The sequence below is a fragment of the Meles meles genome, chromosome 1, assembly GCF_922984935.1.
Source record: "Meles meles chromosome 1, mMelMel3.1 paternal haplotype, whole genome shotgun sequence".
Classification (NCBI taxonomy): Eukaryota; Metazoa; Chordata; class Mammalia; order Carnivora; family Mustelidae; genus Meles; species Meles meles.
The window spans coordinates 192,950,558-192,972,051 of record NC_060066.1 but is presented as its reverse complement, the minus strand read 5'-3'; the positions used below and the strand labels follow the sequence as shown (position 1 = coordinate 192,972,051).

Below are 21,494 nucleotides of genomic sequence, written 5' to 3'. Positions count from 1 at the left end.
GTGTAAAGACCAAGAAACAAGATCTCAAGGCTCAGAACAAGCAGAATCAGGATTCGCACTAAAGTGATGACAGGAGAAAGATTTAAGACTTAGGGTCAGCCAAACTACGTAAAAGATTGGTTGGGGGGGGGGGGTCAAAGGAAAGAGGGAAAAGACTCCTAGGTTTTGACTAGGGGGGACTAGAGAAAAGCAAGGCCGAAGACAAAGACGAAAGCCAATTTGGGACCCGTTGAGTTTCAGGCGCCCGCGGGCCACTCGTGGATACAGTCCATCTTGGGCAGGAGCCCAGAGGCGGTTCCGGCCCCCTCCCTCGGGCCTGAGGAGATGCTGGGAGAAGGCACGCAAGAGAAGAGCAGGAGGTGACTTCCCTCCCTCTGGGGTCTCCAGCATCAACGGCAGGAAGGGCGTAGGGGACCGCGAGACAAAGAGCGCGCAGCCACCGCCTTTGTCCGCGCGGCCCCTTTAAGAAGCGCGCCCCCAGCTTCCAGCCCGCCTTGTATGCAAATTTGGCGGCCTGGCGGGAGCGCGCGGCTGATACCCGGGGACTGGGCTGCGGCGGTTAGTCCTCTCCCGGCCGCCGTCGCCTCCGACATATTGCCCGCAGGAGCTGCGGCGGCGGAGCGGAGAGCGCCGGGGGGAGGAGATGGGTGAGCGGAGCGGCTCCGGCTCAGCCGGGGAACGGGCGGGCGTGGGGGTCGGGATGGCCAAGATGCTGACTGCTCCCCCACGCGGACAGGATCCCGGCGAGGGAAGGGGGAGGGGATGCGGGGCACAGAGGGACCCCGCCCCCTCCTGTCGCTTTGCGGGGTGGGGCCTCACTTGTGGGGGCGGGGCATTGGTATTGGGGGCGGGACTTCTGAAATGGAGAGGGCCTGTGGGGGCTTGGGCTTTGGTGGGGACCTGCTCACCTGGGCTAGAAGTGGGGACCGTGCTTAGCAGTGGGCGGGGCCTTGGTGCTAGGGCGGAGCTCCTGGGCTGTTGGCGCTTGTGTGGGGGCGAACTTTCTGGGCTGTAGTGTCTTGGCACTGGGGGCGATGGGGCGGGAAGAAGACCTTCCCGACCAAGGGAGCCCATTCTGGAGCGGGGCTTCTGGGCGGAGCGAGCTTTTATTGGCTTGTGGGCGGGCTTCCTGGGCCGACGACGGTGTGTAGGCGGAGCTTTTGGGCCCAGGGGCTTTATGTGGGTGTAGAGCTTCCAAAGAGAGGAGAGTATGTGTGGGTAGAACTTTTGGACTGAGGAGGGTGCTTGTGCGAGACGTTTAAGCCAGGTATAATAGGGTATAATAGCATATGAACAGGGCTTCTGGGTTGGGGCTGGTCGGGTGCAGAGCTCCTGGATAAGTACTTTCTGGAGACATTTGGGAAAAGCTGAGCTGGGAAGCTAGGGCAAGGGTGCGCGCGCGGAGTTGTGAGGAGGTTTGAACAAGGCTGTGACTTTGATTAGCACTGGGGTGGTGCTTCGGAGCTTTGTGTAGGACCTTTGTGCAGGATGGTGCCTGGGAGCTTGGGCTAGACTTCTAAGCCTAGAGAAGTAGGTTTTGGATCCACAACCACAGCATTCTCCCAGAGCCCATATCCTTGGCCCTAAGCTCAGACTCTGGTCCTGACCTTTAGACACCTATTGAGCTGGATCTCGGACTCTGGAGGGAATGGCTTCAAGGGTGTCCAGAATCGTAAGCCTAGAGAGACACTTGTAGTATCTGAACGAAGCAGTGTATACCAAAGCTAAGAGCTCAAGCCTCAGACCCCCAGACTACCTGTGACCCAGTGTAAACTCAGTTTCCTAATCTGTGGAAGACCTACTTTGCTGAGCTCATTTCTCTCATCCACAAACACAGGGCACTGACTTTATGATGGACACTGTGATGGAAAGAAGGGATACAACAGTAGAAAAGACAAGGGTAATGACCTCACTGACCTTCCATTCTAGTGAGAAAGACGGACAATAAATATGTTAACAAACGAATAAGATAAATTCCAAGAGTGAATGGTTGTGGGGAAAAAAGTAGAAATGAGAGTTATAGGGGCGAGTACGTTAAAAATGGCAGTTAGGTAAGGGCTTTGCGGATAGGACACAGCAAGTACAACAGGTAGCAACAAGTTTGGTTGGCGTAAGGAGAGAATGGTAGGAGATGAGGCTGAAGCGGGAGGCAGGGGCTGGGTCAGAGGTCTCTGTGGCTATGATAAAATGAGACATCTGGTAACTGGTAGCTAGTATTGCTATTATCCTTGATTCTGCCATCTGGCTTGAGAATCTACCTTATGTTGAGTCCCACAGGAGGACGAAGAGGTCCCAACAGGACATCCTACTGTCGAAATCCTCTGTGTGAGCCAGGATCTTCAGGGGGCTCTGGTGGGGGTCATACTTCCAGCGCATCGGTCACTAGCGTCCGTTCTCGCACCAGGTAAACCACCTCTGTCTCTTTCCCCTCACTTTGGGCTCCCAGAGGCAGTACGAACAAAGCTCTCCTTCACTGGGCTCAGGCTCTAGGATTTGATGCCCCAGATGTCAGATGGGGATTTAGTACAGTGAGCAGCAGAAAAAGACTCAAGGGTTGGTCACTTGGGCAGAGGCAGTGGGATATAGGGTAATAAGCCCAGAGGCCTGGATTCTAGTTAAAATCCCGCTCCTGATTTTCTGGTGGCTTGAAAAAGTTGTTTCCCCTTTTTGGGCCTTATTTTCCTCATCTGTCAAATGGATTTTTTTTAAAAGATTTTATTTATTTATTTGACAAAGAGAGACACAGGGAGAGAGGGGGAACACAAGCAGGGGAATGGGAGAGGGAGAAGCAGGCTTCCCTCCAAGCAAGGAGCCTGATGTGGGGCTCAATCCCAGGACCCTGGGATCATGACCTGAGCCAAAGGCAGAAGCTTAACGACTGAACCACCCAGGCGCCTCTGTCAAATGGATCTAATAATTCTTTCCTTCCTGGGGAATGTTGGAAAGCCCGAATAAGATTAGGGATAGGAAAAGGCTCTGTTGCCTCCATTGTCTGATGGGCAGGTTTAGGACTCCCCCGTTGCCGTGAGCTGCTGTTCTGATCCAACCCCCCCCCGCCCCCTGTGTCCTGGAAGCCCTTCTTGGTGGGGTTCTCAGGTCAGCTGCTGATGTTTCTCCCATCCCACTTCCCAGGAGCAGTTCCGGCACGGGCCTCTCCAGCCCACCACTGGCCACCCAGACAGTTGTGCCCCTTCAGCACTGCAAGATCCCCGAGTTGCCAGTCCAGGCCAGCATTCTGTTTGAGTTGCAACTCTTTTTCTGCCAGCTCATAGCCCTCTTCGTCCACTATATCAACATCTACAAGACAGTGTGGTGGTATCCGCCCTCCCACCCACCCTCCCACACCTCCCTGGTAGGTGCCCAGCTAGGACCAGCCGTGTGTGTGTGTGTGTGTGTGTGTGTGTGTGTGTGTGTGACATTTGAGTGCAGTTTAACACAACTTACCAAGTGCCCTGTACACTTGGGCGTGGAGAGTGTAGAAGGAACAGGAAGCAAATGACTCCTGAATGCTCACCCCTAATTGCTCAGTACCCTATTAGGCATTTGAAGGGTAGCAGAGATAACTCTGACAGATACTGCCTTAAGAGTGCAAAATTTTAAGTCCTGTGGGGGAGAAGAGCCAGAGGCATGAATTGAGTACTTCAGGAGTGAAAAGATCACCATGCCGAGAGGTGCAGGGACTGGGCCATGGGTGATCAGAGCAAGAGGGCTCACACACCACTCTCTTATCTCCAGGGACTGTCCCACTTCCCTTCTCTGGGTCCTGTTCTGCTCCTCTAGGTAATTTCCTGGCCTGACTCAGCTGGAGGCCTGTGAAGGTCAGAGAGTGGGGACAGTCCCTGTGGCAAGGACTGGGCAGGGGGAGGTGGGGATGAAAAAAGCCCATATATGGGCAGGGGGCCCATGTGACCCCCGGCCTCTGCCCACCCCCCCCCCGACAGAATTTCCACCTGATCGACTTCAACTTGCTGATGGTGACCACTATCGTTCTGGGCCGCCGCTTCATTGGGTCCATCGTGAAGGAGGTGATTGGGTCCCAGAGGCTGGCCGGGGACTTTGGGATTCCCCTTACCCCTGGGGGTACCAAGGAAACATATCAAGACCTTCAAGCCTAAGGCAGTTCCTTAGGGCTCCCTTTGAACCCGGTGGAAGAGCATTACATCCCGTCACTCTTGGAGTTTACGGGCCATGGAGGAAAAGGATTGACCCCGCCAGGTTCTGTCCAACCTGCTGCCCCACATTTCCTTGGGGGTGGATCACAGGCCAGGCTGGGTGGGATGTGGGCCCAGCCCCGGTGGCCTCCGTCCAAGGCCCCATCCCGTCCTGTCTTGCCCCGACCCAGGCTTCTCAGAGGGGGAAGGTCTCCCTCTTTCGCTCCGTCCTGCTGTTCCTCACCCGCTTCACCGTTCTCACGGCAACAGGCTGGAGTCTGTGCCGCTCCCTCATCCACCTCTTCAGGACCTACTCCTTCTTGAACCTCCTGTTCCTCTGCTATCCGTGAGTACCCCTCACTTCACCCCTTCACTGCCTGGCACCCGGCTCCTGACCTCTGCCCCAAGTGTGGGTGGGTCAGCAGGCCCTCACACCTGGCGGACTCACAGCAAGGCAGCAACACTGTGCTCTCACGTTGTCCGACGGCATCCCCCTGAGAACGAGATGATTAGCTTTCTTTTGCAGGAACAGAAACTGAGATAGCAGGCATCGTGTACCCTAGGTGCCGCCAACGGGGAGGTCAGAATGGGACTCAGATCTGAGTGTATATACCAAAGGAACGTTCCTGATGGGGATGCATGGGCTTTGTTTCCCTCTCCTTTCCTTTTCTCTCTCGTTCTTTCTCTTTCTCTGTCTTTTTTGTACCTTGGTGTTTATGTAATCTCTCGGTCCCTCTCCCACCCCGGTCTGTGTGCATGCAAGCACCTGCGTGTGTGCAGGTTTCTGCGTGGGTGTCTGTGCATGAAACGTGCATGCGCGTGCGTGCGTGTATCTGCCCATGCATGTGTGTATGTCAGTGTTTGTGTCCGTTTGCTCACTCCATCTCACCAGAGCCCACACTGTAGAGGATGGGAAGATAGTGCCTGGGAGGAGCCCAGGACGGCACCCTTCTGGCCTAGAACCGGGGAGAACTTCGGCAAGACATCCATTCTGGCTGTTCCTGGTGCAGGCTCCTGGCTGCGTGGACATTTTACAGACGTTGCCCAACCCCGGGGCTTTCCGCTTCATGAGTCCTCAGCCTGGGCCAGTTCTGTGTCCTGGAAAGCTTCAGAGCCAGATACTCAGCCCTCTCTACCCTGCATGACCAAAAGGGTGCTGTCATGGGAGAAGCCCCATCACATTTGTTTCAGTCAAACTTGTATTTAATTATAAGAGTGACACACATGTCTTACAATCACGTTAAACTTTTCAGTAGTTTTAATGTAGAAAATGAAAATCCTCTATAATATCAGTCCTCCAGAAAACCATTATTTGCAGCATATCCTCCCCAATTTTTTCTATTCATGCATACACACTTACACTTTTTTTTTAAACAAAAGAAGGGATTAATCTATGCATGATGCTGTATAATTTACTACATTTTTCGTGTAATCTTATAACCTGGGTATTTTTCCATGGTAATACATAACGGGTCTCCCTCATTATTTTAATGGCCTCATGGTATTCCATTATATAGGTTTCTCACAGTTGTATTTGTCTCCTTTTGGTAGCCTTTTGAGGCGTTCCTAGCTTTTCCCTATTGGAGGCAACCGTTTTTTGAGTTACCCCCATAACTCTAGTATCCTTGTACCTTTATTCCTTTTAAACATGTAATTGATTTTATAGTTGGATAATAGGTTTACAGAGTTAAAATTCAAAATTATAAATATGTGTAAAATGTATACATTTGAAATGTGTAAATTATATGGAATGAAAAAGTCTCTCCTTGGCTCCTGTCTGTTAGCTGTCCAGTTTCCCTTCCAGAAGGCAACTACCAGTATTTCTGGTTTCTCATATATCCTGGAAGTAAGCGTTGTTTTATGCATTACAAGCATATCATACACACATCTGTGCACACACTCTTTGATTCTGCTCAATGACAGATGAAGATTTACTTAGTTCACTCTTCCATCCGCACTATTCCCAATATTTTATGACTGCCCTTCTTATTCTCCATTGATTATCTTGCCAATAATGTCGGTATTCCTATACTTTTTATTTCCTCAACGGTAGTATCTTAATCCCATTTATGTAGATGGTAATATTAGGAATTCTACCCATCCACTTTTCCTCCTTTTCTCTTTCTCCTCTCACTTCCTGCCAGCTATACTCTATATTATTAAGCTCGACATTTGCATTCTCCTATATAACCGTATTTGAGTCTTCCATTCTTTGTCTAAGGTTAATTCTAAAAACCAAGAAGCAGTAAGTAGTCTTGATGTTGTTATGATTATGGAAATACCAATCACTTCAGGACCACATAGTGTGCATTGATGATACTCCTTCCCTATAGTTACTGAGTTATAATCTTGGGCCTCTTAAAAAAAGGAAGTTCCATGTCAAAATCAAATGGTTTCTCTTTTCTTACATTCCATCAATTGCTTAAAATCATGTCACATTTTAGTTTGCTTCGTATTTAGATTGTAACTTTCTTATACAGCCTTTTTTTTTTCCTTGGAGTTCTAATTGCCTTTCTTTTTTCTTGTTGACAAAAGAATGATGGGCCTTCAACATATCCTCAAGTTTATCCAGCCTCTCAGTCATGCTACCTGTTGCCTGGAGTCCATTTTTCCCCCTAAAGACATCCCTCCTGGAGCCCTCCATCCTCCTGCTCCAGTCTGGAGTGGTTCTTTAGGCCTGCTGTACAGCTCTCAGCCTGGGACTTCCCTTCGCTGCCCTCCTGGGTTGGATCCACTGTTTCCTGGATCCCATGTCTTCTTCTTTCTTGGTTTTCTCCCTTATTTTGCTGGAGTGCATTATCAGGTAATTTCCTTAACAATGGGTATGTGGGAGGTATAAACATTCTGAGGCCTTGCATGTCTAAAAATGTCTTTATTCTGCCCTCATACTTGATTGATGGTTCAGCTAAATTTAGATTTCTGAGTTCAAATTCATATTCTCTCAGAAGTTTGAAGATATTACTCCATTGTCTCTAGCATCCTGTGTTTCTAATGAGAAGTCTGCTGCCAGTTTGATTCCAGGTACTCTGTAGATGACTTGTTTTTTCTTTTCTGAAAACTTTTAGAGATCCCCTGTTTATCTTTTGATTATTGAGATATCACAAGGAGGTGTCTGGTGTGGGACTTTTTTCATTCATCTTATCAGTACTCTAGGACTCTTCTAACCTGAAGATTTGGGTATTTCAGGAAAATGTTCTCCTATTATTTCTTCGATAATATCTTCCTTTCTATTTTTTTCTGTTCTCTATGGGACTTCTGCTCATCAGGTTGTAGAACTCATAGATTGATCATCTGTTTCTCTTATATTTTCTTTCATATTTTTCATCTCTCTCCCTTTCTCCCTCCCCGTCCCCCCATCTTTCTTTCTCTCTGTCTCTGTCTCTCTCTCTCTTCCCGCTCTGTCTTTCTCTGCTCTCTCTTTTTACTTTGCCTCTAGGGAGATTTCCTTAACTTTATCTTCCAGCTTTTTTATTGAGTTTTTCAGCAATCATATTTTTCATCTCTAAGGCCTCTTATTTTCTGATTGTTCTTTTCTCATAGCATTCTTTTCTTGTTTTAAAAATCTCTTCTGTTCCCTCAATTTTGTATTTCCACTGGGGTCAGTTTTTTGCTTCATGCTGCTGGTTTTCCAAGCATAGTTCGTTTCTTTAGTTATCTCTTCATGTTGACCAATGAAAGACTGAGTACTTGGAATACACTTCCTCTCCCTCTGCCAGGAATTCTAAGTACATGAGCAGGACACATGGAGTGGCAGACTTTGCTTTAGGATGAGGGAGTGCCATGCTGGTTGTCAGGTTGTGGGCCCCCACAGGCCAGAAGCCAGAGTGAGGGGGTTCCTCTAGGGTGCCCCCATTAAAGACCACAGTTCTCCCTAGACAGTTTATTCAATTTTTTAATGTCAGAATCCTTCAGGGTAGGTTGTGTGAGGTAAGAGAATAAAGGGACTGGCTTTTACAAATAAATACACATCTTTGTTTAATCCCCTTTGTTCAGTCCTGCAGCTTGCTTCTACCCTTTACCAACTGTGCCTACATCAAGTCATTCTCTTGGGTCACTGGGCAGATAAGTTCCTACCCCCAGTGCAGCCCTCTCATAGAATATGCTAGACCTACACCGTGTAGTTAAGTAGCTTTCAGCCACCTTTTGTTATTGAACATTTGAAAGAGGCTAGTTTAAATTGAAGTGTGTTGTAAGTGTGAAATAAACATCAGATTCTGAGGACTTAGTACAAAAAAAGAAAGTAAGAGCGCCTTGGTGGCTCAGTGGGTTAAACACCTACTCTTGGCTTTGGCTTAGGTCATGGTCTCAGGGTCGTGAGATTGAGCCCTGCATGGGGTTTTGCGCTCAGCATGGAGTCCCGTTTGAGATTCTCTGCCTTTCCCTCTGCTCCTCCCCCTACTTGCACATACTCCCATGCACACTCATTCTCTCTTTCTCCAAAATAAATAAATAAAATCTTCAAAAAAAAAGAAAAGAAGTAAACATCTTACTTGCAAGTAATGATCGTATGTCGAAATGATAACGTTTTGCATATATTGGGTTAAGTAAACTAGAGTATTAAAATTAACTTCCTTTTTTTTTTTTCATGTGGCTACCAGAAAATTTCAAAGTACATATGTGATTCTCATTGTATTTCTGTTGGACAGCACTGCTGTAGATGATGGCTTCCTTCCTCATCTGTCAACATGTTTCCATCTGCTTTCTAAATTTGTCAGAATCACTTGTGAACTGATAACTCCACTCCCATTCTTTTGGCTGATATTAATTTATTTTCTACTTTAATACTGTCACGTCTTAAGTGAAGAAGATGAGAGGGAATCTGCCATCTTGCGTGCAAAGTTGCCTCTAACTTGTGACCTGCAAAGCAGTCCACTCGCTGTTACCAAATAATTTAATTATATCTGCAGTCCTTAGAAGCAAAACCAGGGAGATTCTTAAGTACTTGGCCTTGAGTTTGGGTCTGAATCCCTTGTGTGTTCCTATAGGTGCACCAGTCCTTCATTCCCACAAGGTATCCTGAAGAGTGTTTTGGGAATCCCATTTCAGTCTTCTTTTGTGTCCCACAGAATCACTGGTCTCTCTTTTCTTTTTTTTTTTTTTAATATTTTATTTATTTGACAGAGAGAAATCACAACTAGGCAGAGAGGCAGGCAGAGAGAGAGAGGAGGAACAGGCTCCCTGCGGAGCAGAGACCCAGACGTGGGGCTCAATCCCAGGACCCTGGGATCATGACCTGAGCCGAAGGCAGAAGCTTTAACCCACTGAACCACCCAGGCGCCCCTGGTCTCTCTTTTCTAAATGAATTTTTACGATCTTCTACTTTGGATTAAGCACCATGCTTGGGTTTGTTGCAAGGTTTAAAGACAGTATTTATGAAAATAGTACATGTAATGCCTCACTGAGTGTAGAGAATCCATACGAGCTATGTAACTTAGGGCAAATTAAGGAAACTGAGGCTCATAGAGGTTAAATAACTTGCCCTAAATCACTGTGCTAGTAAGTACCAGAGCTGGGATTTTAATCCTGGCCTATTTGATCAAAGGTTATGCTCCAGACCACAGTTCTCTAAATTATCTTACTAAACCTTACCCTAGGGAGAATGGTAGTAGCTTCCCCGTTTTATAGACTAAAAGCAAAACCCCAAAAAGGCCACCTGTTTGCCCAAGGCCACTCACGTATCCCTTCTTGGAACATAAGAAAAAAAGGAAGAAAAAAATTACTACTGGTAAGAAAATGTGTTCTTACTGGCCTTGACTCCTGGGGGCAGCCCAGGGACCCTTCTGGGGCTGTGTCTGAGGACCTGGGGAAATGGATAAGCTAAAGAAGCTAAAAGAAGATACATCTGTAAATAGCACCTACTACAATGTTCCATGAACTGTGCTAGGCACTTAGCTACTTTTCACCCTTTATTTTATTTATTTGTTTATTTAAAGTAATCTCTCTGCCCAGTGTGAGGCTCAAACTCACAACTCCCAGATCGAGAGTCACATGGTCCAAACAACTGAGCCAGCCAGGTGCCCTGGCTCTTAACTATTTATTTATTTATTTATTTATTTTTAAGGATTTTATTTATTTATTTGACGGAGAGAGACACAGCAAGAGAGAGAACACAAGCAGCGGGAGTGGGAGAGGGAGAAGCAGGCTTCCCGCTGAGCAGGGAACCCGACATGGGGCTCGATCCCAGCCACCTGGGATCTTGACCTGAGCTGAAAGCAGGCACTTAATGACTGAGCCACCCAGGCGCCCCTTAACTACTTTTTATAATTATCTTCTTTCCTGGGCTTTGAGTCCATCTAGTTTTCTCCTCAAAAGACACCAACCATGTAGTCAAGATACCCCTTGACTAGTGAGCTCCAGCCCTAAGGGTACCACGCAGGGAAAGGAATTTCTGTTGTTCAAGGGCCCATTTCAGTGTCTGGCACATAGTCAACACACTGTAGATGCTCTTCCTGAGCGCCTTCCTCTGTAAGCCGAAGAGCTGCCTCTCAAGGACGCAGCTGTCATAACTTGGACCTCTCTTGTGGTACTGTGGACATTTTTTTTTTTAAAGTCAGCTTTGTGTTCAGTGTGGGGCTTAAACTCATGACTCTTAAGATCAAGAGCCACATGCTTTTCCAACTGAGCCAGCCAGGCCCCCCCTTGTACATTTTTAACTGATAAACCACTCACAGTATTTGTTGAGTGTGTGTCTCAGTCTTTGGCACCAGACAGTTCCAGGTTTGAATACCAGCCCTGTTGCTTCCCTACTGGTTGGGTAACCTTGGAGAATCCACCTCACCTGTCCAAGCCACAGCTCCTTCAAAGTAGTACAAGATAGTAGTACTGAATGCCTAGTGTTCTTAGGAGAAGCAAAAGCAGAGAACACGTGTAAAGCACTTAGTACAGTGTCTAGAGCACAGAGTGTGGCCAGTGAATGTGGGCTGTTGGGATCACTGTTAGTCAGCAACAGACCACGAGGCAGGGCCTCATCTCCTGCTTCCTGCTTTGTTCCCGATGCTTGGCCTGCACTCCATGCTGATACCTAGGTTGATCTGATCAGAGTCTGGCTGGATAGAAGGATGGGAACATTCTCCCCTCTGAGCAGCCAGGAGAACTCAGGCCCAGAGAAGAAAGAAGATTCCTTTCCTGGGTTCGGGTTGGGATCGTGGCCCACGGGCAGGCCTCCCCTCACCACGGTCTCCCCCAGCAGGTTTGGGATGTACATTCCGTTCCTGCAGCTGAACTGTGACCTCCGCAAGACGAATCTCTTCAGCCACATGGCCTCCATGGGTCCCCGGGAGGCGGTGAGTGGCCTGGCGCGGAGCCGGGACTACCTGCTGACGCTGCGGGAGACGTGGAAGCAGCACACGCGGCAGTTGTACGGGCCGGACGCTATGCCCACCCACGCCTGCTGCCTGTCCCCCAGTCTCATCCGCAGCGAGGTGGAGTTCCTCAAGATGGACTTCAACTGGCGCATGAAGGAAGTGCTGGTCAGCTCCATGCTGAGTGCCTATTACGTGGCCTTTGTGCCTGTCTGGTTCGTGAAGGTGCGTAGCCCAACCCAGGGAGGGAAGGGGCCTGCTTAGGGCCTTAGCCTCTTGCCTGCCCCCAGGAGCCTTCCTGCTTGCATGAATAACTAGACCACTTTTGATAAGACTCCTATCTGTTCTCTTGAGGGCTAGAGTAACGACTGCCTCGATTTTAGAGTGGAGAGAACAAGGCTCACTGAGAGGAAGCGGCCTGCACAAGGTCCCCCAGCCAATGAGGGGGGCAGGACATGGTTGGTCGTAATACTGGATAACAGAAAGCAGTGATGTATTTCACGAGGGCCATTTGGGCCCAGGCATGTCACAATGTCTAGCTCTCTCATTAAGTAGGAAAGCCAGGAGTCTTCCAGACCCGAATGACTGGAAAAGCCTATGCTTTCTCTCTAGCTTGTCTGGCCTTCTGGGAAGCTACCTCCCCAGCAGACAGTAGGCTTGAAACATTTCTCCCGGGCTGGACTGTACTGAGTGATGTGAAACTGAGACGACTCGATGTTTCTTGAGTACCTACAACGTGCTAGAGCTTTCATGAGTGTGATAATCCTCCTGACACCTCTCAGAGAGGCTTGGTAGCTGTTCCTATCATGTGGTGGAAGAGAAAGGGCACAGACAAGTGCAGTGACTTGCCCAGCATTGCATAGTTAATAAGCAACAGAGCCACGGTTTAACTCAAGTTGGTTCCACCCCAGAACCTGTACTGGCTCCGAGTGGTAGGTGGTGGGAGCAGTTTTTCTAAAAAGAGGAGCTTATAGAGAACGGAATAATGGGCACAGGGTCCAGGCCCATGATTAAGCCCTCTGTCTCTGATTAAACCCTTGGTCTCAGGCCCCCGGAAGGCTGCCCCAGTTTCTGAGGCAGATCGAATCAGGGAAAGGGGAGGGAGTGAGGCCACTGGGAATACCCTAGGCCTTACCGATCTCCCACTGCCCCCAGAACACGCATTACTATGACAAGCGCTGGTCCTGTGAGCTCTTCCTGCTGGTGTCCATCAGCACCTCAGTGATCCTCATGCAGCACCTGCTGCCCGCCAGCTACTGCGACCTCCTGCACAAGGCCGCTGCCCACCTGGGCTGCTGGCAGAAGGTGGACCCAGCGCTGTGCTCCAACGTGCTACAGCACCCGTGAGTCGCCCTCCCTTGCCCTGCCCTGCCCTGCCCAACCCCAGCCCTCGGGGTCCATGTCTTGGAGCCGCGGGGCTCCTCCCTCCCCAGCTCGCGCATTCAGTCGGCCGATGGCCATCGAGCACATCTTGTAAACCAGACCTTGCAGCCAGAGTGGGGTATGGCTAGGCCCAAGGCAGACGTGTCCCCGGTGCTTAAGTAACTTGCAGCGTGCTGGAGACGGGAGGAGACCAAGCAGTAAATTCACAGACTTGTTGACTTTCTCATTCACTGACTGGTCCTTAGGCAGCTCATTGACCGATCTGCTCTAGCCTTCATTATTCATTGCTTCTCTCCTTCTGTTCCCTGCTCACTCATTCATTCCGTTGTTAGGTCACCTCCTATCCGGCAGATGTTTACTTCCTCCGAAGCCATACTGGGCCTGGTGCTATGTATTGGACAGAGGAGCTTGGACTTTGACCTACAGGCAGAGGGGGCTATGGAGGCTTTTGAACAGTGGAGGAACCCATTCTAAGGGGCCTTAGAAACATCAGTCTGGGCAGAGGGTAGGGTGCTGTGTTAGCCAATGGTGCACCCTGGCCAGGGAAGCAGAGCCACAGAGAGGGAATGACTGAGATGAGGTCCTTGAGGAGGTCGGTCCGCTGGGGGTGACAGCAGCGTACACAGATGATGGGAAGAAGGAAGCCGGGCTGCAGGACGGCACTGCAGAGACGGAAGCACCTGCTCGGGAGCCCAGCCTCCTCTCAGCTGGTTCACCCTTCATGGGGCCATCCTCGCAGTACTTTTAACCCAGGTTACCCTCGTTTTCCTGCCCGTATTCCCCGATTAGACTGGAATCTCCTCCAGCCTGGGCCCTTCTGAATCACATCTGAGCCTCAGGCCCATCACAGGTGTGGCAGAGAAGAGACCCCCAGGACAGGTTCGTAGAGGTAGGTCCCTCAAGAAGCAGAGGTGCAAGGGGAGGCCACAGAGATGCCTGGCTGGCTCAGTTGGTAGAGCACGTGACTCTTGATCTGGGGGTTGTGAGTTCGAGCCCCACGCTGGGCAGAGAGATTACTTTAGATAGATAGATAGATGGATGGATGAACGGATGGATGGAAGAAAAGTAGCTAAGTGCCTAGCACGGTCCATGGAACATTGTAGTAGGTGCTATTTACAAACATTCCTTCTTTTAGCTTGGGGGTTATCCGTTTCCCTAGGTCCTCAGACACAGCCCCAGAAGGGTCCCTGGGCTGCCCCCAGGAGTCAACGCCAGTAAGAATGCTACATTTTCTTATCAGTAGTAATTTTTTTCTTCCTTTTTTCTGGTGTTCCAAGAAGCGATACATGAGTGTCAGGCAAACAGTTGGATTTTGAGGGGTTCTGCTTTCTAGTCTATAAAATGGAGAAGCTACTACCATTCTCCCTAGAGTAAGGTTTAGTAAGATAACTTACAGAACTGTGGTCAGGAGCATAATCTTTGGAGTCAAACAGCCCTCCATGCTAGTCAGGGTCCCTCCTAGGCTCGGTCCAAATGGTCACAGAGGATAGACATTGCCAAAAGGGCCTAAAGGGGACTCGGCTTAGCTTTGGCCTCTGAGGGGAGGGAGGAGCAGAGAGCTAGAATGTAGTGAACATAAGGAGAAACCTGTCCACAGCTCACTGTGGTTCGCAGAGAAGACCCAGGCTCCTTCGCATGGCTTCCCAGCTGCTGAAGTGGGTCGTGCCAGCCTTTTCTGCCTCCTCTCTTCCCATCCTTCCCCACTTACACTCTACTCTAGCCAGACCAGGCCATTTTGGGTCCTCAAATTCTGTATGCGTGTTTGTATCCAGGCTTTGGCACATGATGCTCCTTTTGCCTGGAACACGTTTTCCACCTTTCTTCTCCTGATTCATTGCTGTGCCTCCTTTAACAGTTCGCTTCCTCCGGGAACACTTTCCTCACCAGCCAGGATGGGTTCTGTGCCCGCTGCCCCATGCTCCCCAGGATCATCACATATCATAATCATTGCACCTAACGCTTTCCGCTCTGTTTGCTTAGTTACTTACCTGTTATTCCAGGACTAAAGCTCCTGGAGGTCAGGGTCCTTGGCTGTCAAGTACTCCGTCATCTCACTCCTGGCAGAGTGCCTGGCTTATCATAGGTTTGTGGTAAATTTTTGTGGTTTGTGTCTAGTCTTTTTTTTAAGATAAAATTTATATATGGTGAAATGCACAAGTCTTTTAAAATTTAATTTAAATTCAGTTTAACTAACATATAGTGTATCATTAGTTCCAGAGGTAGAATTTAGTGATTCATCAGTAGCGTCTAACACCCAGTGCCCTCCTTAACGCCCATCACCCAGTTATCCCCACCCGCCTCCCCTCCAGCAACCCTCAGTTTGTTTCCTAGAGTTAAGAATCTGAAATGCACAAATCTTAAAGTGTACAATTCTTTGAGTTTTGACAGTCCTGTATCCCATGTAGAGGTAGGCCTGTACCCCCATGTGTAGGCAGACCTGTACCCCCACATAAAGATAGAACAAGATGTAGAACATTTACAGCCTCTCAGAAAATTTCCTCTTGGCTCTTCCCAGTGACCGCCCCCCACTTACCACCACCACCCAGACAAATTTTTCTACTTTCTTTCAAAACTAACTTATTCTACAACCTCACATAAATGGAATCTTGGGTTCAGTTTCTTTTTCATTCATCATATTCCCTGTGAGGGTCATCCATGTTGTTAGGTATAACAGGATAACTAATTTTTGATGTAAAAAAAAATTGATATATGTATTTGAGAGAGAGAGAGGGAGAGAGCGTGCCCGTGAGCAGGGGAGGAGAAGGGTGGGGAGGATATCCAAGCAGACTCCCACTGAGTGCGGAGTCTGACATTTCTCTCAAGAGTCGTGAGATCAGGGGCGCCTGGGTGGCTCAGTGGGTTAAAGCCTCTGCCTTCGGCTCAGGTCATGATCCCAGGGTTCTGGGATCGAGCCCCGCATCAGGCTCTCTGCTCTGTGGACAGCCTGCTTCCTCCTCTCTCTCTCTGCCTGCCTCTCTGCCTACTTGTGATCTCTGTCTGTCAAATAAATAAATAAAATCTTAAAAAAAAAAAAAAAAATTAAAAAAAAAAAAAAAAAAGAGTCGTGAGATCAGGAGCTGAGCCAAAACTAAGAGTCACATGCTTAACCGACTGAGCCACCCAGGTATCCCAATAACTGGTTTTTAAATGAATCAGCAAGATAGGAACATCGATTAGAGTTTTTTGTAGACAGTGATTCTCTGGCCCAGGACAGGAGGACCTAGGAGATGTGGCAGAGTTAGAAGACCCCACCATCCCATTCACATGCCCATCGAGGCCCCTTCTGTGCCAGGCCTTGTGTCATGCTCTGAGGACAGAGAGATGAAATGGACACCGTCCCTTCCTTCAAAGGCACCCAGACGAGTGAGGGATACAGGGAAATAAGTAACAAAACACTGGGGAAAGTGGACCAGTTGCAGGAGACTCAGGGAGCTGTTTGTTGAAGGATGCTGAACTCTGTGGGGAGTGAGAAAGGCTTTCTGGAGGATCCCAAGTTTGAAAAGAGCTTGCCAGAAGGATACGGCATCAGGAAGGGCAGTCCAGTTGGAGGGAGTGACTTACATGGAGACGTGAAACGGTAGGCTGTGTGGGAGGAACTAGAAACCGATGGGAATGGCTTGAGCCCAATCTGTGCAGCAGGAGTCATGGAAGACCACGCAGGGCTTCAGAAGCCAGAGTAGGTCCTTGGGGACTTGACTCCAAGGGCACTGAAAACACTTTGGAAGGTTTTGAGTGGAAAATAGGCTCAGCTTGGTGTTTTACAAAGACCAGTCATGGGGTGCCTGGGGGCCTCAGATAGTTAAGCATCTGTCTTTGGCCCAGGTCATGATCCCAGGGTCCTGGGATTGAGTTCCATGTTGGGCTCTGTGCTCAGTGGGAGACTGCTTCACCTTCTCCTTCGGCCCCTTCACCCGTTCCTGCACTCTCTCTAATAAATAAAATCTTTAAAAAAAGAAAAGAGGGCACCTTGGTGGCTCAGTCGGTTAAGCCTCTGCCTTCGGCTCAGGTCATGATCTCAGGGTCCTGGGATTGGGCCCCGCTTCAGGCTCTCTGCTTGGCAGGGAGTCTGCTTTCCCCCTCTGCCTGCCTCTCTGCCTCCTTGTGACATCTCTCTCTGTGTCAAATAAAAATAAAAAAAAAATTTTTTTTTTTTTTTAAAATAGAAAAAAAGAAAAGAAAGGGTGCCTGAGTGGCTCAGTCCGTTAAGCAATTGACTCTTGCTATTGGCTCAGGTCACAATCTCAGGGTTGTGATATCAAGCCGCATATTAGACTCTGTTCTGGTCATGGAGCCTGGTTAAGATTCTTTTTCCCTCTGCCATCCCCCTCACTCTCACTCTCTGTCTTTCTCTTTCTTGCTAAAAAAAGAAAGAAAGAAAGGAAGGAAGGAAGAAAGAAAAAGAAAATGCACCCAAAGAGGGAAAAGGGATTTCTTGACAGTCCTGCAGACATGAATCTCAACCCTAGAACTTCTGACTCCCATGAATTTCTCATGATTCTTACCCCATTTTTACAGAGGAGGCAACTGAGACCTAGAAAAGGAAAGTCACTGTATCTAAATGATAGAAATGGGAGTAGGGCCCTGGTGGTCACACCAGACCCAGTCTGCTGGTACCGCCTTTTTGTGGGTGAGCTGGGTGTAAGGGGCGCTGTTGTTGGGCTGTGTCTCCAGGTGGACGGAAGAATGCATGTGGCCCCAGGGCGTGCTGGTGAAGCACAGCAAGAACGTCTACAAAGCCGTGGGCCACTACAACGTGGCCATTCCCTCCGACGTCTCCCACTTCCGCTTCCACGTGAGTCTCCTCCCCTGGGAAGGAGGGGCGGGGCCTGATCTCAAATGGGGAGGATCCTGGGGCAGGAGAAAGACGTCCTAGCAACAGAAAGCTATTTTCATTATTTCTCAGATCCAGAGGAAACCCCACATGTGCAGCACAGGACAGCCATACAGATGGTGACTTCATAACCGCAGCTCACTTGCTAGCAAATCTTTGAAAACGGGTGGAGGTGGGGAAGATGATACCATAAAAGGAGGGTTTCTTAGGGGTAAAAACCTAACTGTCCTCATTCCATATGGTGTGCTGGGCACAGTGGTAAGCACCTGCCAGGCACCCTCTGTTCAGCCTTTGCCTGCCTGTGAGAGAAGTACCAGGGCGGTCCCCATTTTCTGAGACTGAAATTGACTTAGGGTCTGACTTGTTCAAGGGTGCCTTGCTGGGAACTTTGGGGTCTGATGGTAAGGACTCATGGACTCAGCATTATGAACAGAGCTGCTCAGAATCACTGAGGCTAGTGGTCTCCGTTTTATTTACTTACCTTGCTATCAAAATCCTTTTTTCCAACACAATCATAGACTAAAGTCCGGTATATAGGACCTGATGGCAGTGCTCTGTTTGAATGGGTTGGGACTCCCTTCACTTCCCACTCACCACTGCCATAGGCCGCTAAAAGGCCTCCTCAGATCCTGGGGTTCCAAGGAACACAGTTTGAGAAGTCATTGATCTGGGGTGCTCTCCTCACAGTAGAGAAACCTGAGGCCAAGATGGGAAAGGGGCTTGCCCTGGGTCCTGCAGGCTGTCAGGTGCAGAGCTGAGCCTGGCATGCTGGTTTCTTGGACTCCCCATTTCCTGCCTCGTCCCTTCCCACCCTGTAAGCAGCTCTTGATGTTTGGGTACCTTGGCCCCTGAAGAATCGAGATTCCCTAGATGTCGATCACTCTTTGGAGCTGGTCAAAACATTCTTCTGGAGTCCCGGCACTCCACCTTGCTTTGTAAATTCTAGGTCAGAGTGAATTGTCACCACATGCTCTGGAAGCTTCAGGCCTAGGTCGGGATGCTACCCATGAAGAAGTGGGTGACTCAGACTGTAGAGTCTCTAATAACTTTCCATACCTATGTCGTAAGATTCTGATTTGTTCAGACCTGACTGTACCCAGGAGGATCACATATAAAAAGGTGTCGATTGTAGACCAGAAAAAGCATGAGTGAGCAAGCAAGATCTCTCAAGAAAAGCTTGCTGGAGGAGGGTCAGAGTTCCACAGGGTCTTAACTTCTGTGGGAAGCAGTAGTCTTGACAGAAGAAGGACCACAAACAAAAGCAGAGAGGGTGGCAGCGTCCCCCCCCAATCTGCATGGGGCCCCAAGAGCCTGCCCCCTTCACCGCTCCCCCACCCCCCGAACCCCTGCCCAGGCGGCAGGTTTCTGGAACATTCTTTCTAATTCCTGCCTACCCTTTCCTGGGCAGTTCTTTTTCAGCAAACCCCTGCGGATCCTCAATATCCTTCTGCTGCTGGAGGGTGCTGTCATTGTCTACCAGCTGTACTCCTTAATGTCTTCTGAAAAGTGGCACCAGACGATCTCCCTGGCACTCATCCTCTTCAGCAACTACTATGCCTTCTTCAAGCTGCTGCGGGACCGCTTGGTACTGGGCAAGGCCTACTCCTACTCGGCCAGCCCCCAGAGGGACCTGGACCATCGGTTCTCCTAAGCCCCAGGGTGATCCCAGGGACAGCATCCAGGCTTCAGCCTGGGGCTCTCTGGGAAGGGGCTGTTGGGGAGGGTTGGGTGAGGGGCAAAAAAACCCCCACAAAAACAGACAAAAAAAATTCACCAGAGCTTTGTATTTTTGTTACATACTGTTTGTTTCTTTGATAATTGATGTGATTATGAGGGGAAAAAAAAAGTCCTATTTTTATACTCCCATTAAGCCTGTGTGTCCTTTATTTCTTTCCCTTCCTCTTGCCTTTCAGGCAGAGAGCAGAGGTTAGAGGTTAGGATTCTGGACCAGGAAGCTCCATGTGTGGCTTCTGGTGCCCCTCTGGGTCCTACCATCTCTAGTAGAGAAGAGAGGAGGCACCAGAGGTCACGGTAACAGTGGTAGCTACTGATGGCTGAATGCTGTGTACCAGACATTAATCTTACGTGTATTATAGGCCTTGTCTCAATCCAACTGTTATGACAACCCTAGTGGATAGATGCTGTCATTCCAATTCTATAGATGAAGAATGAGCTCAGAGAACTATAGTGACTTGCCAAAGACAACACAGCAGTCAAAAAACCCTCCCAAAGGACACCACCACTATCCTAGCAGAATGTGATGTCCTGATGCTCTCAGCACGCAGTCACTGAGACCCTGCTGTCTGACAGGTGCTGAGTGTGCTACAGGATGCCAAGAGACAGAAACAAAAAAGTCCTACTACACTGGGATGAGTATAGCCATTACGAGATACAGAGTAGCACAGGAGAGAATGTTTAATGCTCTCTGGAATTCTTGGAGGAGGGGATAGTCTGAGTAGTCAGCCACTTCTTAGGTGGACAAAATGGGGGAAAGGCACTTCAAGTGGAGGAAAGGACACATGGAATAGCACAGATTTGGAACATCCTGGTGTACTTGGGGAGGGTAAGCAGAATAGTTCCTAGAGAGAGGAGGGTAAGGAACACCGGGTGGGGATGGGGTGGGCCTTCAGGGAGATGATGGATCAGGGAGGACCAGGGGCTCTAGGCAAGGGAGGGTGTGTCAGCGAGGCCAAGTGCTAGAGTGGAAACAAAGCTGCTTGGAGAGAGCCAAGCTCTCTTGGTTCAAGCTATCTTGGTTCCTACAAGATAGGCCAGAGGGCTCAGGCTGGGAAAGAAGGACAGTCCTGGCCACTCATCTACTCTGCTTGTGTTCATTGAGCCCTTATTGGCCATAGGATATGCAGATGAGTCTGTGGTGGTATATGGGAAACAGACACTACAGCAAAAGGTTTTGGTGTCTCTGTGGAGGAAGGCATCATGCTAGGTAAGGGACAGATACAAAGATGAGGAAGATGCTGTCCCTTAGACAACCAGGAGAGAGCCACCTTGTGAGCAAATTAGGATGCTAAGTTTTCGCCAGGGAAAATGTGTGTCTGGGGAGCAGAGAGGACAGATACCAGACTGTCTGGAAAAACAGGGTTATTCAGGAAGGGGAAAGTTGAATTGGGTCTTGAAAATGAATTTGTTCACCCCATGATCAAGGGGGAAGGGAGGGCATTACATTCCAGAGGAGACAGCATAGGCAAAGGCAAAAAAGATCGCATACTTGGGGAAAAGGGGGTCCCCAAATATGGATGGATCCTGGGTTGCCTGGTAAGGAAATAGCCCCAAGAAATAAGGACCAGCCTTTGTGTCAGATTGAAATGTTTGGGCACTACCTAAGGGCAGGCAGACAAGTTGCTAAGCAGAAGCACAACCTGACAAGGTCTCTGCTTTATGGAGACAGGGGTGCAACTGAGGAGCCTGGAGGCGGGAGACCACTGAAGAGCAGGCAAAATAGACCAAGAGAAAAGAAAGAGGTCTGATCTCGAGCAGAGGTAGTATGAAGAGAAAGATAATGCTCCCTTTCCCGACCCTGAGTTCCAGAGTTGACTTTTTGAGTTGTTTCCCTCGATGGATCAGGCACAGGCCAGCCAGCCACACTAGAGAAGGCAATTTGTACCAACAGAACCTGGAAACCCAGGTCCCTCATTTTGCTTCCAAACGACGATTCCTTGTCTGACTAGTGACTTGAAGACATCCCCCTCTCCTGTTTGTTGAGGTGGGGGACCAGGACTGGCCTGTCATTATGCAAAAAGGGAGGTCTGATACGCACCAGCCATAAATTCCATGGTTACAAAAGGCACATGAACAACGCTTAGCCTCAAT

The 21,494-nt window shown here is 49.1% G+C and overlaps 1 protein-coding gene and 1 non-coding gene across 10 annotated transcripts; both read left to right on the top strand.

The window, feature by feature from the left end:
• Positions 1 to 543: 543 nt before the first annotated feature.
• On the top strand, positions 544 to 19,507 carry TMEM39B (transmembrane protein 39B). Of its 9 annotated transcripts, none has more exons than XM_046027735.1 (9): positions 544 to 647; positions 2,278 to 2,404; positions 3,133 to 3,352; positions 3,942 to 4,025; positions 4,343 to 4,497; positions 11,341 to 11,677; positions 12,608 to 12,795; positions 17,507 to 17,627; positions 19,075 to 19,507. In XM_046027735.1, exons 1-9 carry the CDS (start codon positions 644 to 646, stop codon positions 19,315 to 19,317), a joined length of 1,479 nt encoding a protein of 492 aa, XP_045883691.1. In that variant the 5' UTR covers positions 544 to 643; the 3' UTR covers positions 19,318 to 19,507. The 9 variants fall into 9 exon arrangements, with proteins under 9 accessions (XP_045883691.1, XP_045883698.1, XP_045883723.1 ...); XM_046027742.1 differs by lacking the exon at positions 19,075 to 19,507 and adding an exon at positions 17,739 to 18,252; XM_046027757.1 differs by lacking the exons at positions 544 to 647; positions 2,278 to 2,404 and adding an exon at positions 3,736 to 3,780 and having other exon boundaries at positions 3,215 to 3,352.
• On the top strand, positions 13,770 to 13,842 carry TRNAK-CUU. The gene has a single exon. It is a non-coding gene; the product is annotated as a tRNA-Lys (tRNA).
• Positions 19,508 to 21,494: the final 1,987 nt, after the last annotated feature.

What these genes read in the sequence shown, in the direction of transcription:
- TMEM39B (XM_046027735.1), top strand. An exon ending in CTCCTGTTCCTCTGCTATCC is followed by an intron (nt 4,498 to 11,340) that starts GTGAGTACCCCT and finishes CTCCCCCAGCAG; the next exon opens with GTTTGGGATGTACATTCCGT. An exon ending in TCTCCCACTTCCGCTTCCAC is followed by an intron (nt 17,628 to 19,074) that starts GTGAGTCTCCTC and finishes TTTCCTGGGCAG; the next exon opens with TTCTTTTTCAGCAAACCCCT.